The 19,477-nt window shown below is 43.5% G+C and overlaps 1 protein-coding gene across 1 annotated transcript; it reads left to right on the top strand.

The window, feature by feature from the left end:
- Positions 1-11,655: 11,655 nt before the first annotated feature.
- Positions 11,656-14,473, top strand: LOC6525961 (chitinase-like protein Idgf4). Its single transcript, XM_002101745.3, has 4 exons — positions 11,656-11,796; positions 12,263-12,382; positions 12,980-13,540; positions 13,670-14,473. The coding sequence occupies exons 2-4, from the start codon at positions 12,265-12,267 to the stop codon at positions 14,317-14,319; spliced, it is 1,329 nt and encodes a 442-aa protein (XP_002101781.1). The 5' UTR covers positions 11,656-11,796; positions 12,263-12,264; the 3' UTR covers positions 14,320-14,473.
- The last annotated feature ends 5,004 nt before the right edge of the window (positions 14,474-19,477 follow it).

Here is a 19,477-nt window from a genome sequence, read left to right as displayed (position 1 = left end):
TTATGTTATTAGAAAAAGTTGAGCCGTCGACGAGGCCGGAAAAATGTCAATTTAAGACAAGGAATTGATATGCGCAGAGCATAGGGCTAAAACGGGCCAAAGAAACAAAAAAAAAAGGCTGCTGTGGCCAAGAGCATTCTTAGCCAGATTAGGCCGTGCCCTGCCAGCAGCTGGCCATAATCGGGGGTGAAATAAATACGACATCCAGGGATGTCCTTCGACCCTTCGACTGGCATATGCACCCTCCTACTCCCTCTCTCCCTCTCTCTCTCTATCCCCACCTGCCATTAACAGCTCCGGTCCTCTTCCGGTGTCCTTTTTATTTTGTTATTTATGCCATCAATAAAATTCACAGGCGTAAACGTTTGCAATTTTTTGCTGCCAGGTGATTTGCCCCCAAAGAAGACGCCACCACTCTTTCATGCTCCCTTAAACACACACTCAGCTTGGCTAAATTATGCCGTGCCAAAAAGTCTGTTTATGGCATTAAATTTCTCACAGCTCTTTGCTCGATTTGATTAGAAATCGTTTGGCAACTTACATGAATTATATGACGTGTTTAGTTACAGTAAACACTTGTAAGCATTCAAAGTCTATAAAATATAATCTTCTTTTTAGGATGGAACCAGGATAAACATTCAGGATTTTCTTCATAAATGAGTTACTGTTCTTAGCATTACTTTCTAAATTCAAAAGCTATAACCAAATAATAAAACAACAAAATACGGAAAAGCTGAAATGCATTAAGTTGTAGAAATTAAATGTTGCCTTACACATTACCCTGCAAGAACAGCCTACTGTCTTGTGTGGCACAGCCAACTCAATTAGTTTGGGTCTGCATTTGTTGGGTCTCACGCTGCCACGCCCCCGACATTGCCGCCGCCCACCTCCTGAAGCTGTCAACTAAAAACTCATCTGCTGAATTATGCGAACATTTGCAAGGAGGCAATAAATCGTCCTTTCTTTAGGACCAACAATTCTTCTCGGTTGATATCCTGCTGCCACTCCGCCCACTCAGGTGACTTTGTGGCACTCACAAGCACACACACACACACACGAGGACTACTGAGGCTGCCACGGAGACAACTGTCAACGGCAAGTCAACCGCCCGACAGTCACGCCCACCGCAGGATACCGCCCAACGCCCAACGCCCACAAGGACATGTGGATGTGGAGCCGAGGATGTGTGTGGTACATATGGATTCTGCGGTCGGTGGGTTCATCAAATCTCTGTAAGTGAAAATCTCAACCCCCCCTCTCCCCTGCCCATCCCTTTACCAACTCGCGGCCCACGAAATGGGGGGCGTGGCCAGTTGGCCTCGTATAATATTAATAAAGCAGAAATTGACAGATTCAGAATGACAAATTTGTCGTCGAGCCTGATAAATGATATGAAATCTCGAGGAGAAATATTGTGGCAAGGCAAAGGAAAACAGAGGCCGAGGCTTCACTGTGTTTTTTTTTTTGTTTTTTTTTTTTTTTGGATTCTTTGGCCGGGAAGAGCAAGATAAATATTGATAGCATCTGCGGCGAGCAGTTAAAAAACGAACCGAAAAATGAAATGAAAATTGGTGAAAGGCAGAGCGATGGGGCGAGGGATTCGCTTTGGTTGGTTGGGGCACAAAAGATCCTGGGACATCCTTCGCGCCTTGAACGGCTTGTAATGCGAAGCAATTTGGAATGCCGCCGCCGCCGCCGCCACTGCGTCTGGTCCTTCGAAAGGAAAGGAAAACCCATCCTCCTGCTCACCTGGACAGCTTGGCTAAGTGGTGTCCTGGCTGGAGTTCAGGTCCAGGTCCAGGTCCTTGGCTGCATGTTTGCATGTCAACCACGCCAATGCGGTGGGTGGTGGCTTTTCCGGGCGTCGCGTTGGGCGAGTGGATGGGTGGATAGTTGGATGGTTGGATGGTTGGATGGGTGGTGCAGTGGCCAAAAGAAGGTGCGGCATGTTGAACGCTTGCCAAGTGCAATTTCAAGATTTAACTGATAGTGTTCGTTAGTCAACGGCGCCCATGGCTGGCGGAAAAGGGGGGTCGAGTACTTTCTGGATGGCCCTAGGTGTTGGCAGGACCAGAGCAAAGGGAACAAAGGACTCTCTGTAGCTGGAAGCCAAGCCCCAGGACATAGTATTCATTTCTTGATTATGGTATATTTATTCAGCACTTGTTGTATTTCATACTTCGCCTGTGGTACTATTTTTAATTGAATTTTACCGAATTTCTTTATCTTAATATTTCATTTATGTTGTATACCAAATTTACAATTAATACTACAATTAATACTACAATTAATACTACAATTAATACTACAATTAATACTACAATTAATACTACAATTAATACTACAATTAATACTACAATTAATACTACAATTAATACTACAATTAATACTACAATTAATACTACAATTAATAATCAAATTTAAAGATTTGTTTTGGAAATTTCTGCCAAAAATATCATATAACTTTTGCAGAAAAGCTTTCTAGCAAGTGCAACTAATACCACCCTCAATATTTGATATATCCTTCAGTCCTCCGATAATCGCAGCCCATTGCTAACTGCTGACGAAGGTGCTCCTCCTTGAAGCTGCATAATTTGTTCTATAATTTCACTTAGTCACCTGAACCAGCGTCAAAATCAGAGCCTCTTCCGCTTCCGGTTCGAGTTTGCTTTTTTGCATTTCAGCTCTCTTTTTTTTTCAGCTTTCTTTTTTCAGGTGTCTTTTTTCTTGCGGCTCTGGTGTTTTTGCATAGCCAAGTGAAGCTGGCGCTCCTGGCTTTTTCACCAGGCATCTTCGACGGGCTTCTTCTACTTTTTTGGCCAGCCGCTCTTTGGCCACCGACTGCAATTTCAAGTGTTGGCTGGCTGACATCAATCTGGCCAAAACACGCTGGCAAAGGGGGCGTGGCGGGGGCTGATGGCCGCATTGTTTGTCAGCCTAATGTCTGTTGTGGGTGGTCGAAGTGGGCGTGCCACTGTGGGTTGGGTGAGACTGCCTCAAAAATACAATAAGATGAAGATGAAAGACACCTGGGGGGGGGGGGGGGGGGGGAGCGAGAAAGAGAGACAAGACTGCTTCGTCATTTTGGCAAGGACTTCTCTGCAAGGACTCCCGACCATTTACCAGCATCCCCCCCCTTTTTGAAGTGATTTTCCTTGCAGAAGGCGGCTGCATTGCGGTTTTTCTATGGCCAACTTAAAATTCAATTTGTTTGGCTGTGATTTAGTGTAATTTAAGCGCCCAACTGCCTGAAAGATATATGGGCACTTGAGACGAGAGCGCTGCCAGCGAAAGAGACGGCAACAGGCGATGCAGAAAGAGACATGAGTTAGAACTGGAGAACTTGGGTAGTTGGGGAGTTGGGGATTTGGGAGGGGGAGGGGGAGACATCACCTCAAAACCTCTAAAACAGGCTGAGGCGGTTTTGTGCGTGTGACAGTTCATTAGTATGCCAACGCCAAATGGCATTGGCAAACGTTTCCTGCAGCTCCCTCCTTCCCTGCCTCCCTCCCTCCGCTGCATCTGCACCTGATTGAAGGGCCTCCTGACAGCCCGCAGCCCCCTCCTCCTCGAAGGAGCCTGCTCGAAGGACCCCCCTCGAAGGATCCCCTTCATCGGCAGCTCTCGACGCCGTTTGTCAGCGGTTGACATGAATAAGTCATACCCCAAAGTCGTCTCGGAGTTGTCAATTCAGAAGGCAATCGCAGCGGAGAACGCATCAGAGAGAGAGAGAGAGAGACAGAGAGAGAGAGAGAGAAAGAGAGAGAGAGAGAGAGAGATAGAGAGAGAGAGAAAGACAGAGAGAGAGATTGAAAGAGAGAAGGTGATGGAGAAGGCAGAGAACTGGGACTATCGGTAAATCTAGCTTGAAATATGCTTGCCCAGAAACAGATGCTTGTAATGGAAATTCTTTCAAGATTCCCCAAGATTGCCTGATTGTTTTCATACCCTTATATGTGAAGGGTACTCCAAAAAGGTGATCTAAAATGCAGTAAATGGAATGGAATTATAATTCCGATAATAATCGATCTGAATTCTGGAATTATAATTTATATCGATCTAAATTCCGGAATTATAATTTACCTCGATCTGAATTCTGGAATTATAATTTACCTCGATCTGAATTCTGGAACTATAATTTACCTCGATCTGAATTCTGGAATTATAATTTACCTCGATCTGAATTCTTATATTGTACAATACATATCTAAAGAATCTGTGTGATTGCAATGGTACTTTGTACTGTTCATCGAGCTCATCATACTCGCTCACGTCGAATGACATGTGCAATATTTGTCTTTTCTTGTGCTGCCCAGAAATGGCAGCCAATACACTGGAGTTGTCAACTCATGCGCTCGCCTGTGCCTGCCAAGAGTAATGATGCACATGGTCCGCCCCAAAATAGCCCGTTCCTCGAATGCCCCTGGAGCTGCTCTCAACCAGTTGCAGCTGCTTTGTCAGCGGCTAAGTGCAAGTTAAAGCAAAAGTAATGGCTCCGCCAAAGGAGCAGTGGAAGAAAAATCGTTGCCAGCGTTTGCCAGCAGTGAAAAAAAAGAAAAAAAAGGAGGGAAATAAAAAACAAGTCAGGAATAACAGAAGGGAAACGGGAGAAGGGAAAACAATTGCAATGCATCTTTCGAAGGGGGTAGGGGGGTATAGCTCCCAGGCAGGAGTCAGTGCAGCAGAATGAATGGTCATTGCTTAAGTTTCCTCTGTTGCCAGCAGTTGATGCCTTTTTGCCCTGCCAGCGACTTGATTGCGCATACGCACAGTTGGCCGCACCGAAAATATGCAGCTTGACTTTGACGAGGCGGCAAAAATGCGCTTGCATCTGAAATTAGATGAGCAAATCTCAAGATGGGCGATCAATCGACTGGAATCAGTGGGGGTGCGATTGCAAATTGAATTGATAGATGCAAAAATGAGGGAACAAAGAAGTTGCCGGCTCCATGGGTTAATCGGCTAAGCTGCTGCAACCGCAAAAGGCAGCCGTATCTGTGAGTGGCTCCCAACCGAAGAGCAACTGCAAATTGGCAAAGCAAGCTTCAAGCTTGGAAAATGGGAAAAAGGTTTTCCACCTTCGGCCTTGAATGCAAAAATCAGAGTGAAAATTGGACTAAACTGTAGAGAAATTGAATACATCTTAAATAAATATAGAACAAAATAACTTTTATGACTTTAAGGCCAAGTATTTGTGGAACGAGCAAAATCCATAGGCAGTTTCAAAAGTTCAGTGGCTTAACCCTTCGTTAGCCGATCACAGGGTTATCACCTTATAATTGCTTGTATTTTTCCCCCAATTCTGTTTCATTCGCAGCGAAATATTTTGCAGCAATTTCTGTTTTGTTTTTCTTTTGTTTTTGTTTATTTTTTGTGTTTTTGGCTGCTAGGGGGAAAATGCAAATAGAAATTTATGCAGTGCGCCATTTTTTGAAGTGTTTTGCTGTTTGCTGGATGGAAAACTTTTGCTCCTGCGGTTCTCGACGTCGATGTCGATGTCGATGTTGATGCCAATGTAGATGCCGATGTAGATGTAGATGGCTCGGCCCCCTTAAGGATCTTGAGAACTGCAGCGTGAACTGCGTTGGGGCGAAATTTCTGGTTTCACGCTGACTGAATTTGATTGGAAATTTTCAATGCCCTACTACGGACAGTGGAGTAGTATCCCCACTGCATTGCTCCCCCTCTAAGCAGCAAGCAAATGAAATCGAGATGGAGATGTTTGCATGGGTGTGTGTGTGTGTTAGTGTGTGTATGAAACTGCAACAGGAGCAAACTGAAGCTCGCAGCCGGCAACAGGAAACAAGCCAAAGAAAAGCATACTTCCGCAGGCAGCTTCACTGCTTTTCCTTCCCCGCCCTCGTCGCTTTTCCCTTCTCCTCACTTTTCCGCCCCGCAAATATGTCACGATAAACAACAACAACAACAACAGCAACAACAACAACAACAACAGCAACAACAACAACAACAACAGCGACAACAACAACAACAGCGACAGCAGCAACTGAAACCGAGACTGAGAGCGAGGATTGCTGACTCGATATCCGGCTATACGCCCCAGATGAGCGGATGGGGGACAGCAGACAAAACCAATGGAAACTTTCGTCCATCCAGAGGCAGTGGAGCCTTCTACACAACTACAACTACAACTACAACTAGAGCGACAAAGGCCGAAGGAGGGAAAGGGGAAGGGGAAGAGTGGAGGAGACAGCAATTCAGGCGTGCCAGGATATTTAGACTTTAGTTTAGATAGTCTATAGTCGAAAGGAAATGGAGGTGGCACCACAGTGGTGAAGCGATCGGAGACCTGAACAAATTTCTGTAATATTTGTACTTTTCATATTTAAAAACTATTTTTCGTTGCGGTTTTCTAAAACTACTAAGTATATTTTCTATAGTATATATATTTTTGAATAAGTTAGCACCTGATATATGACAGCTTTTCACCAAGGTGCCATCACCAGAGCAGCAAAAAGTGTCAGGAGAAGGACGAAATGGAGAGATGTATTGCTGGGCAACAGACTTGGCACAAATTGACAACTTCTGGCACTCGGAGAGATCAGGACGCAGGGGAGCAGGGCGATAAGCAGAAAGTGCCGCCTAAAATACCAATTGGAAATTATTAATTTCAATCAAAACTTTCGACATCGCTGCTTATCTATGCGTGCTATCCAGTGACCTTCTTTATTTTTTTTTTTTATTTTATGGCCAAGGCAATCTGGGTAAAAAGTTTTTCCCTCCTTCCACTGGCTGTAGCTGAGATATGACCAAAGGAACCAGAAGCTAGGAGCCAGAAGCCAGAAGCCTTTGTCTTGACTGCCGGCATGCCAACATCATTTGTTAGGGAAGAAAACTCGTCGGTCCATCAGTCAGTCAGTAAGTCAGTTAGTCAGTCAGTCAGTTAGTCAGTTAGTCAGTTAGTCAGGCACTCAGTCAGTCAATCGCTGCTGCAGGCAGTCAGTCAATCAGTTTAGTGCGTGAGCCAGCGACCAAGTCATCGATCAAAATTGCTTAGGGACCAGGCCAGCCATTGACATTCAGTGGGGGTTCCAGATTTCCGTATACTCGTATGTACGAGTACTCCGGCTAATCCATTATCCCACTCCTTTATACCGATACGTTGTGGGTTCGGCTGCGGCATTAAACAATATTTTTCAGATATTTATGCATATACATATATGATAAAGCAATTTCCATCGCCTTCCGTTCCCTCCATGTGCGATGGGGCGTATGCGCAATGTGCACGTGCCCAGAACATTCGGGAGAAACTGCCTCTGTTCCGCGTGGCCATATGCAGATGCCATATCCTTTGTGGCGATACCACAGGGTATCGATCAAGCATATTGGCAAGGCACTGCAAAAGGTTTTCGAAAGCTTGGAAAAAGAGGTTCCCAGCTTAAAATTCAATATTACACAAAATGATACCAAGTAACATATAAGTTGCAAGGGAAAACTAAATTGATTAAGCTAAAATGCATATTTAAATCAACAAAAAATATCGCTTAAAAACAAGTACCCATTTATTAATCTTAACATTTTATAACATCACTTTTTACAGGGTATTTCGAGCCCTTTGTAATGGGTGCTGTTCTGCGTTTTCATTGTTGCCACTGCTGGTGCTCGTAGTTTTGTGCATCATTGACTTTATGCCGGGCCCAGCCTTAACCCTCTGACCCCGCGCCTTAACCCATGCTCGCCATTTCTGCCTTTCAGCCATGCAATGATCCCGAAACGTCACAAAAAAATAAAAAGCGCACAGAAATGAGGCAAAAGAGGCGAAACAAACAAATATAAGTTAGGCGACATGCAAAATACATAAACGTATATAAGCCGAATGTCCTGGATATATATTTATATATCTATGTGCAAGTATATGTGTGTGTGTGTGTATGTGTGTGGGTGTGTGTGTGTGTTTCTCCGACTGCTGTCGCCAGCATCGTCTGCGTCTGTTTCACGTAATTTTATTTGCAATTTTTTGTGTATTTTTCTTTGCCGTCCACTTTTTTCCGTATTCTTATTCCTTATGCAATTTTTATTTTGTCGCTGGATTTATGACAGAAGGCGAAGGCAACAGAAATGGCTGTAAGTCCAAGTCGATATTTCTGTCAGCTTTCGAAAGTGGAAAATAAAACGCTGAAAAATTGCTGCGAAAATATAAATAATATTGCAACAAAAGAGGGGTAAAGAAACGATTAATTTCAATGTCAGAGCCGGACATTTCAAATATGCTGCACATTTAATTAGAGTAAATAATAAAAAAACAAAAATGACATCACAAAAAGGCAACAAAAAAATACAGAACAAAAAAATGCGGGAAAATTAACAACCACCGACTGAACATTAATTAATCGATTTATGACAAACCCACAATGGCAAGCGAATTAACAATGTAATATTTTTATTACTCAACTTAGGGGTAGAGGCGGGATTTTAGAATTTTACTGGTAAATAATGGTATCTGTGCAAAAATGATTAACCAAAGTCGTGTATGTTCAAAGGCACATTAATCAACAAACAATAAATTGATTTAAAATGGTCCATAGAAATGTTGAAGTCAATTTAAACAGAGTTTTGTCCATTTTTGTGCAACTGCATTTTATTCACATTTCAAGTTTTATTTTGCACAATTTCTGAATTTTTTTTTTAAACCTCTCGCGGAACTTGATTCAAGGGATTACATTGCTGCTGTTTTATGGAGTTTCGTGTTTCTTTTCTCGATTGTTGCTCGAGTTTCCTTTGTGGCTTTTCCCCTTCATTTTCCGCGCCATATTTGTTTCATTTTTCATTTATCGCAGGTCATTGATTATCATTTTCACTCCTTTTATTTGTGTATTAAATTTATTTATGGCGCACTTTTTTGCCATTTCAGTTGGCTTTATTTCTGCGGCTCGCAGCCATTTTGTAAATCATACTTACGTGGGAAAATCTGTGTGGAAAAGAGGGATGGGGTGGCCGCAGGGGGGGGGGGGGGCTGGGGGAATTTGTTGATGCTTGTTTATTTGGTGAGTGTTTAATTGGTTTAAATTACACACACCCACAAGCACAGACAGAATTTTCCGCAAAAGTGCAAAAAGAGCGAGTGAGAAGGCGTGAAATAAAAATAAAACTGGAATTGCGAGCGCGTGAAACATTTTTAATTGTTTACTTCTCACTGATTACACGTTTAATAACAAAAATAAATAAAATTCATCGAATCGTCCACGATCCCAGCTCTTTATTGCATTTTATTGTTAAATCATTGCTCATTGTCGCCTCTTTTTTTTATATATATATATATTTAATTCGCGGTATTTGCAGAAGGCAGTATTTTTGTTACTTAATTATTGTTTGTTTGACCTGGCCTGCACACCCCGCGACCCCCTCGTCCTTGGAACACTTGATTAAGGTGGGCTTAATTACAATTTCAAATATGTGCACCAAATACTCGTACTATACATATAATAGTACATACCTCGGCACTTTGTTTGCGAATTTGCGTGGCAAATAAATTGGTTTCTATATGGGCTGTTTTTTTATTTTACATACCCGCTGCCTAAGGACAAGTACACAATACACAATGCTAAAGTTTGGACAATTAATTGGTTTATTTACGCAATGCTTTTTGCTGGAACATTGCCCACTTAATAGTTCAACAAACTGTGTGGCATTTAGTGTAATTTTTGGCAATTAAAGTGAAACGCTGCACTGAAAAGGGTATGCACTATTCGAGCATGGCTTTCATTAAATTACGGCCATTTCGATTTCATATTTTCTGACAAATTCCAATGCAAAAATGCAGCATACTCTCGGGCCAGCAATGTAAATTGAGTAAATTAAATATATATAAAAGATGAAACATTCCCCGGAAAGCATCCGTGAACTGAAGTGCCCTTGATGGGTGTAAAACCGATGCGGAAAAAAAACGAATCCGTTGAGTAACCAATGTCACAAGCCCGATCCCATCGCCGTTGACATTCAGTGAGCCACTCAACCCATTAGCAGGCCCAACCCAAAAGCCAAAAAGCCAAGCCCCAAAAAGCAGTCGAAATCGCCCCAAGCAAATAAGTCCCTTGAACCAAAAGCCGGGAGATGGGGCAGCAAATTAAAACTAAATATGAGACTAGAGACGGACCCAAATCGGGCTCCCTATCATCTATCTGTATCTGTATCTGTATCTGTATTTGTATCTGTATCTGTATCTGTGTTTGTAGCTGTATCTGTATCTGTATCTGTGTTTGTAGCTGTATCTGTGTTTGTAGCTGTATCTGTATGTGTGTTTGACCTCTCTGGCCGCTGACATAAATTGATAAAGTCGACCGATTGGCGAGGCGATGCCAAGAGTAAACATTTGAGAACCGAACTGAAACAAACTGAACCATCCAAATCGAAATTGAAAACGAAAACGAAGGCGATGGCGATGGCGATGGCGAAGGCGACAATGCCGACAGTGTTTATTTATTAAAATCAATTTTTACACAAATTAATGGAGCAAAGGCCAGGCGGCGAAATCGTGGAAGTTACATTTACTTTGTCAATTTGCGATTTATATGCGCCATATGATATTTTATTTCGCTCTTCGCCAGCTTATCCTCCCTCCTCCATCGAAAATTCAAAAATAAACAAATAAAGCCGCTGCTGTCGCGTCGCTTTAATGGGGATATACGAGTATCTATCTACCTACACACCGTGAATATATACAGTGAATATATACAGTGAATATAGCTTTAATAATGCCCGACGCGTTGGCCTGATTGTATAATTGCTCGAGCGATTCCCGGCAACGATGACATCACATCACATCACAAAAAAGGGGGGTGGTGGCTAAAAAACAGGCTCTGCCAGAGAAAAAATCAAATTACAAAAAAAAAATCGAAAAAAAGAAACAAAAAAGCACATAGCAAAAATTCATTACAACAATGACACAGACTTAATCACTTAATAGAGAAAATCAAAAACGAGAGCAGATCAACCAGGCTTTGTGGCTTTGGTGAAATTTCTGCGGCTGAGCTAGATTTAATTACTGCTTTCAAAGGAGATAACGAGCTATTCAAACGAATCGTTTATAAATTGTAGTTTAAGGCACATCAAATGCACAACAAATAATTTAATTAGTCCAGCACACATTTTGCCATTGATCCCTGGTATATATTAGCCATTTATTGGTACTGATTAGGCTTCAAGTGTCCTTTTCGTTAAATGAATATATAGCTAAATCAGTTGGTTAATTACTTTGAACCTTATTTATACTGAATTATAAAGTTTTGTTCTAATTATACATATGACTCATTCTTGAAGTACTACATCCACTTTAAATGCATTTAATGAAAGATTTAAGTGATCTTCAGCAAGTGATTAACTGGAGAGCTAGAAACACAAACTTTCAGCCCAAATTGGTGAAGGTTATTTACACTGCGATGATTGTGGCGATCGAAGCTCTCGAAGTCAATTGAAATTCAGCCACCGTACACAAGATCATTATCGTTTATCAAAATGCGTACTTCTCAGTCGCCCCTCTTTCTATTTCCAATCTTTTTTGTTTTTGTTTGCCAAAGTTCTCTATCTATACACATATATACCTCTATTTGCTCCGATCTTATTTCCAAGCCGAGTTTTATTCTCGCTGCGTTCCGTTCGCTTTGCCCTCGCTTTGCGCTCTCTCCTCCTCCTCCTCCTCCGCAGCTTCATCGCTCTCTCGCGCTCTGCCCCCTCTTCGTCTTGCCCGGTTTCGTATTTCGTATTCTCAACGAGTTCACTTAAAGTTTGGATCACCTCCGCCGGCGAACAGTTTCAGTTTTACCTTTAATGCGAGCACAACAAGTCAGTGGAGTCACTCTAATATTACTTGTTTTTTTTTTTGAAATTTATTTTTTTTTTTGTATTTTGTGTTCTGAGATCTGTGCCTTGTGTGTTACTGTGTGTATTCTTTATGGCCTGGAACTGGAACTATAACTTCTTTGATTTACATTTTGCATAATCTGGGATTTAGTCTAAGCTTCGCTTCAGAAATCCATTTGTTTGATTCTCTAATGATGTTTTTATTAAATATGGAAAAACAGCTTGTTCTCACTTCTACGTTGCTGAACTTAGCTATTAATGGTTTTTCAAGAATATTAATTTTTAAACCTTTTTGAATACAAAATCACAGAATGTTAAGAAAACGCTTTCAGGCCTGCAAGCAACCTAAGATTTCATATACAGTTCTTAAATCTCACACATATTATGATTCTTCTGGAACTTTCCGACTGTCTACAGTTTCTATAAAATTGCACTCTCCTATTTACAGCAATGAAGCTCTACGCCCTCTTCTCCCTTCTGGTGGGATCTTTGGCCATTGGCCAGATTTCAGCCGCCGGATCTCATCATCTACTTTGTTACTACGACGGCAGCAGTTTTGTGCGCGAGGGTAAGTCCCACTTGTACTTCATTCTTTGCTATATATAGTTGATAAGAATCGGGGTTATCGCTGGCAGGAAAGTGTATATATATATACTATATATATTTTGAAACGAAGAAATAGTGCGCTCCTCGGGCTCAATTCAATTAGATGATTTTCACTTTTCATAGGCACATGCTAAAAGCATAAAACTATGTACTTTTTGCTGATAATTGGCAACGGGTCACAAGATCACACGGGGGAAATTTTGCAACCAATTTGAGTAGATTGCATATAGAGAGGAAAGCCCACACCGAGCTAAAAACTCGAACTAATTGAAATTGGCATCGGGTGTTCGTGGATGATGATTCATGACCACCAAGTGCCACCTCCAAGCCGCTAATTGGTGATGCAAACCGAGTTTATTTTAGCACACTCAAGTTTTCTGCTGTCGTTCGAGGATTCACTGGAAATAAAGTGAAATAAAATTAACACATGTTTTTTTCGTGAACAACAATTCAATTTATTGACTTCCTCAGTGTTTTTACCTTAGCAGTAGTATAATAATTAGTTACTGTCTTTTGAAAATACTTCATAATTCCCCTAAACCAAAATGAACTACTATAGGTCTCTCCAAGCTGATCCTGAGCGATCTGGAGCCCGCCCTGCAGTACTGCACCCATCTGGTCTACGGATATGCCGGCATCAATCCCTCCAGCAACAAGCTGGTCAGCAACAATGAGAAGCTGGATCTGGATCTGGGCAGCAGCCTGTTCCGCCAGGTGACTGGCCTGAAGCGCAAGTACCCGGCCCTCAAGGTTCTGCTCAGCGTGGGTGGCGACAAGGATGCCGTGGATCCCGAGAACAACAAGTATCTGACCCTGCTGGAGAGCAGCAATGCCAGGATTCCGTTCATCAACAGTGCCCACTCGCTGGTGAAGACCTACGGCTTCGATGGCCTCGATCTCGGCTGGCAGTTCAACAAGAACAAGCCAAAGAAGGTGCACGGCAGCATTGGCAAGTTCTGGAAGGGATTCAAGAAGATCTTCAGCGGTGATCACGTCGTCGACGAGAAGGCCGAGGAGCACAAGGAGGCCTTCACCGCCCTCGTTCGCGAACTGAAGAACGCCTTCCGTCCCGATGGCTACATCCTGGGTCTCAGTGTCCTGCCCAATGTGAACTCTTCGCGTGAGTAAACATAAATGCTTACCTTGTTACTACCTATTATATTTTGTTTGAAACTTAAGATTATGCAGATTATGTAATCCCAGCATATTTATTAATTTAGTATATATTTTTTTTGATTATCTGATGTAGTGTTCTTCGATGTGCCCGCCATCATCAACAACTTGGACTACGTGAACCTGCACGCCTACGATTTCCAGACACCCGAGCGCAACAACGAGGTGGCCGACTACCCGGCACCGATCTACGAGCTGAACGAGCGCAATCCGGAGTTCAATGTCAACTACCAGGTGAAATACTGGACCGGAAACCGTGCTCCGTCCGCCAAGATCAACGTGGCCATTGCCACCTATGGACGTGCCTGGAAATTGACCAAAGATTCGGGACTAACTGGACTGCCGCCGGTCGTTGAGGCTGATGGTGTGGCACCGGCCGGAACCCAAACCCAGATTCCCGGACTGCTCAGCTGGCCGGAGGTGTGCGCCAAGCTGCCAAATCCCGCCAATCAGCATCTGAAGGGCGCCGATGGTCCGCTGAGGAAGGTGGGCGATCCGACCAAGCGCTTTGGCAGCTATGCCTACCGCTCCGCCGACGACAGCGGTGAGAATGGTGTCTGGGTGGGCTACGAGGATCCCGATACGGCGGCCATCAAGGCGGAGTATGTGAAGCGCGAAGGACTCGGCGGCATTGCCGTTGTTGATCTGAGCTTCGATGACTTCCGCGGCGGCTGCACCGGTCACGACAAGTACCCCATTCTGCGCCAGATCAAGAGCAAGTTGTAGAGCTCCTCATCCTCCTGATTTCTTTTCCGGAACGAAAGAACCAACGTGTTTATTTGCCCCACTGTTTTTTTTTTTTCTTGTCGTGTAATTGACTCAACTCAAACCTGTGTAAACGCGAGATGCAAATTAAATTAATGTAACATTGACACCAAAACATTTGTTTCCTTCTTGTTTCTGAGTATTTGTTGTTTGCATAACATAGTAACTTTAACCAGCTGAGTAACGGGTATCTGATAGGCGAGCAACTCTCTTGTTTATTAACTAAATTTTCCACATTTTGCATATCTGCTTTAAACTAATTATTTATGCTAATTGTACTCAATTGAATTGCATTATAAAACTGTAAAGCTATTAACCCATTATGACCCTTTGTGTAGTTTACTATCGCCAAATAAATTATGTTAATATGACATCAATCGAGATGCCGTGCCGTTTGTGCCAATTGTTATCGGCCAGTTAATCATGTTGATTTTAGTGCACTTTTCGCACTTAATCGCATTACAGTGCGCACTCGCTGTGCGTGAACTGTTGCTCATTGCACATTAACTGTAATTGAGTGCAACAACTTCCAATTACTTTCCCCCAACGGCAAATAAACTGATTAGAAGGCCGGCAAATGAACGCACTCATGTATGAATTGTGTCCCCTCTTCTCCATCCAATGGAAAGAAGAATCCTCCTGCTCCTCCTCCTGTTCCTTGTCCTCTTCCTCTGCGTCGTCCTCGCTCTTTTCAGTAGCCTCCTGTGGGGCTCCTTTCATGATTCGGACTTTGTGCCCGCTTCCTGGTGCTGTGACTTCATTTTCCTGCTCCTTCCGGCGTTTCGTGTCAGCCTGTGGTCGCCGGCTGATTGTTTTATGTGCGGTGTTTCAGGCCCTCTGACTACCCACTGCTCTCCACCCACTGCTCCACCCACTTCTCCACCCACTGCTCTCCACCCACTGCTCCTCTAACGGAAACGGAGCAGAAATCCCCTCCTGCTTCAGCGACTGCCTCCTGAACACAGCAACGGCTTCAACTGCAGTCGCGTAGCAACAGTTCCCATTGCATTGTGGCCAATGGCTCATTCATCTTTGGGCGGTGGTCATGCTGTGACCACTTGAACCATTGCCGCTGACACCCACCAAAAATGGGTGCATGGTGTTAGGGTGTTTGGGTGTTTGGGTGCTTGTTTGGGTTGGGTGTTTTGGGTTGGGTTGGTGGTGGAGCTGCCATGTTGCCTTCGCCAGGATCACTTTATCATTTGCAAAATTGCAAAATGCAACCGCAAAAACCATAACCCGGAGCAGGCAAAGTATATTTTAGAGCCCCAGACTCCCGGGCCGAGCATCACGCATACGCACTGTCTGCTCACCGGCCCAACCAGGAAGTGCCACTCCCCCATCCTCATCCTCATCCGCAGCCCGCCCCCCGAATTCGAGCCAACACTGGGATGCCGTTGATTTAGCTCTCGGTTGCTGAAAAGTGCATTGGATTTTCGGAAGGACCCTGCAAACGAAGGACCACTGAGAGAAAAGAATGGGAGCAATTAATAAAAAGGAAAAAAAGGCACATATTAGAAGTAATTCTAATAAAGATAAATGCTGAAATAATATAGTTCTAATAGAAACAACTTCGTGATTACAAAACTCTATGAAGTAACAAGTTTTCTTAAAGCATTGGTAAATATATATTTAGTTGGCATTTTGGTCACCAGAATCCTGATAAGATTACCTACTATTATCAATTATAAACTCCAACCAACTAGTCCAGTTTTCTTTCAGTGCACATCCTGCCTGCTGTTTGGGCATATCACTGGCAGCATAAATCTCGTGTCGGCACTGAGCAAGTGGCTCCTGGTTTGGGGTCTGACTGTGATCCTGCTGCTCATGTTGCCATGTTCTGCAGTGACCAAAGCCCCGCACCTCCTTTGTCCTATTCTGCTCCCTTTTCAACTCCCCTTTTACCCCTTCTCACCCCTTTTCAGCCCCTTTCGCCGCCATTCTTACCGGGAACTATGGCTTCAGCCTGGGACTCCTTTGGGCACACATGCAATTAGTCAACCACAAAATAACAAGTTGCCGTGTAAAGTGCCACGCCCAGATTGCCGCCACCGCCCACCCGAAATTATGTGAATAATCCTGGGGGAGGGCGATTTAGGGGAGACAACTTAAGTTGCCGCGCATGAGATGTTAACAATTATCAAAGCAATTTGCTGAAAGGCTCCACTCCCCCCTTTTGAAACCAGTTTCCCCACCCCCAAAAAACACCACCCACCTTAACCAAAAAAAAAAAAAAGTAAACACTCCCCTCAGAAATCCAGGCACGCACACACACATGCCAACGATCCGGAATGAAGTTCATAACAATTACTGGGGGCATAAACGGGCACAAAAGATACATTCGCATCCGAAAGATACATTCTGCAATTGCTGCAAATGACGCTCGCCTCCAATCGGACTTTCGTTTGCTGAATCAGCCGGAAAAGCCGAAGAGCGGAAGAGCGGAAAAGTGGAAAAGTGGAAAGGCAAAGGGGGGCATCGAATTTTATGTCCAAGACACGTGCAAATGCAGGACTAAGGCCATCGTCCAAGAGGACGAATGCCCCATTCGATCCATTCGGCCAGGGGATTCCCCCAAAGGCAGTCCATTCTCCATGCTCCGTTCTCCATGCTCCATTCTCGAATCTCCAATTGGAATGGAATGTGAGTGCGTGTCTGAGCATATGCAAATTGCCGAGCAAAACCCATGGGGCAATCATTCCAAATAGCCATTCACGTCAATCGCAATTTGCACGTCTCTATGAGTGTTTTTCGCCTTTTGCCTTTGTTTTTTGTGCTGTTTAAAGTTAATGAATATGGGGGGATTAGTGATTAGAGCAGCAGTAAAGCACAACTAAATATGTAACAAGGTATTCAACTTTAGCTGCGTTGTAATACTTAAACAAACTGACTTTAAACAACGCTCGTATTACTTTCCGTTTACCTGCATATTTAATTTTAGGAAAAATTGCAGTGCATGTAAATGTTTCTTGTTGATTTTCCATTTATGTTTGGAGTACGCAAAACGCCGATCAGCGAATGCATTTGTGAGTGTGAATGCACTCATAGTGCATACGCTTTATCCGCATTCATTTGCGGCTCGCCTGAATTATTCACTGTCAGCTTTATCGGGCGTTTGTCCTTCGAGAGCGTTTTGTCCTGCGCTTCCTTGGCCGGCAGACGCTTTTCCCGCTTTCCCACAGCATTTTACCCCCCCCCCCTCCACCCCGCACAAGTGTTACATTTCGCACATGCCACAGCCTGCGGGGGCGCAAATAAAAGAAAAACCGCGCGGGGGCGAGAAAAAATTATGCTGCGTGAAAAAGTTTTTGGCTCGACTCAAAAATGGGCGACACCTCACGTACTGTCTGCTTGCTGCTAGTTGTGTGTGTGAATGTGTGTGTGTGTGTGTGTGTGTGTGTGTGTGTGTGTGTATGTGTGTGTGTGTGTGTGTCTGCGTTTGGTGTGTTGGCCAGGACACGTTTGGTGTGTTGGCCATGTTTACGAGTCCTTGGGGCCCACTTGATCAGAAGGAGTTGCATGGGAGTTGTAGCAGCATTTGTCCGGCTATCTTTAAGCCCTTTTCTCATTTTATTTCCGGCTGAGCTAGCCATTTTCCCCAGTTTCTCCCCCTCCCTGCCAACCACCACCTCTCCACCCGTTCTAACCACTTAATTAATTAAAAATGAAGAGAAATAGCACAAACAGCAACTTCATCTGGAATCAATAGCTGGGTGAAGCTCATAACTTGGCTTTTTGCCAAGGTGCGCTTATCGGCGCGCACAAATCATCGAAAGCCATAATGAAAATGTCCCCGGAAAATGCGTATGTATATATGCATATCTAAATATATATATATATATATTCATTATGGCAGCAGCAGCTCATGTTAATTAGGAAAATGTGCGGGAATCTCTTTGGCCATGTGGAAAACTCTTTTTATCAAATTCATTAATCAGCGAGCCACGAAACGAAGCTCAAGTTCGAGACTTTTGGGCCAGACAAAGGCCCAGAATACACACCTACCCGGAAAAAGGAAAATGGAAAATGGAAAATGGATAAGGGAAAAGGAAAAAGGCTTCAAGGAGTGCAAGCTGTCCAATTGACCAAACAGCTTGGGCTCAAGAAAAACTAAATAAAACTTACACATATGAAAGTTAGGTTAGCGAAAAATTAATCTTTAATCTACAGTGTTTAAGAACATAACATTATAATTTTGTAGGTTTAAAATTTATTAAGTAGTCAAATTTGAATTCCTATATTTGCTTTATATATATTTTTATAACATCAAAATTAATTAAAACATTTTGTTAAGAGTCACAGCTGCCCAAGATGCCGGATAAAATCTTAGGGTGCCCCAAACACAAAGCCTTTCACGTAAATCATAAAGACCAGAGAAGTATTCGCAGTCAAAGTGGCAATGTGAAGACGAAGACGAGGTCGAAGTTCAAGTGGTGGGCGTAACTGCTACGCTTTCTGGGTGGGCGTGGCCCAATAGGCTTAGGCCCTGACGTTTGATCAAAGCCCTTTTGGAATTATGAAAGAGGCAACCGCAGCATTGAAATTATTTATCGCCCCTCGCTGCCAATTGCCTCAGCAGAAGTGGCGTTTGTGTTCGTGTAGTTTACGATTTCGTATTCAGTGTATTCAGTCCCGGCCACGCCCCCACAGCCTCCTGTAGGCGGAAAGGAGTAGTACTAGTAGCGACCACCCAACTCATCAACGGCCAGCGAAATTGTTTGTCAGCTCCCCGGCAATCTCCCCACGCGGCTTTTGTATCTAAATGCCGGGGCAAATAAATCAAAACTCTGTCGGTGGGCGGAAATTGGGCGTTTTCGGTAGGGGCAACATTATGTTATGGCCCCGAATGTCTGCTGTCTTTAATGGTTATGCCGTGGAGATGGGCGAAGTGCCCATGTAACCCGGCTAAATTGATGGAGGGCCAACTATAAGAGCTGGCCATGAAAACTATGGCTATCTGGCTGGCATCTTTCTGGCCAACTTAAAGTTATCGCCCAAGTTCAGCGCGTACAAATTGCTGGCTGTAGACAAACAACTGAAGGAGCTGAAGCTGTAAGCTGCTTAGCACAAGAATGAAAGTATAAAATCTTTATAATAATAGAAGTTAGATATCTGTGAC

This window comes from Drosophila yakuba, chromosome X, assembly GCF_016746365.2.
Source record: "Drosophila yakuba strain Tai18E2 chromosome X, Prin_Dyak_Tai18E2_2.1, whole genome shotgun sequence".
NCBI classification, from domain to species: domain Eukaryota; kingdom Metazoa; phylum Arthropoda; class Insecta; order Diptera; family Drosophilidae; genus Drosophila; species Drosophila yakuba.
The sequence above is the reverse complement of the archived record's forward strand: the minus strand, read 5'-3'. Positions and strand labels throughout refer to the sequence as shown.

What these genes read in the sequence shown, in the direction of transcription:
- LOC6525961 (XM_002101745.3), top strand. Translation starts at nt 12,265, where the DNA reads ATGAAGCTCTACGCCCTCTTCTCCCTTCTGGTGGGATCTTTGGCCATT. An exon ending in CAGCAGTTTTGTGCGCGAGG is followed by an intron (nt 12,383 to 12,979) that starts GTAAGTCCCACT and finishes GAACTACTATAG; the next exon opens with GTCTCTCCAAGCTGATCCTG. An exon ending in GCCCAATGTGAACTCTTCGC is followed by an intron (nt 13,541 to 13,669) that starts GTGAGTAAACAT and finishes TATCTGATGTAG; the next exon opens with TGTTCTTCGATGTGCCCGCC.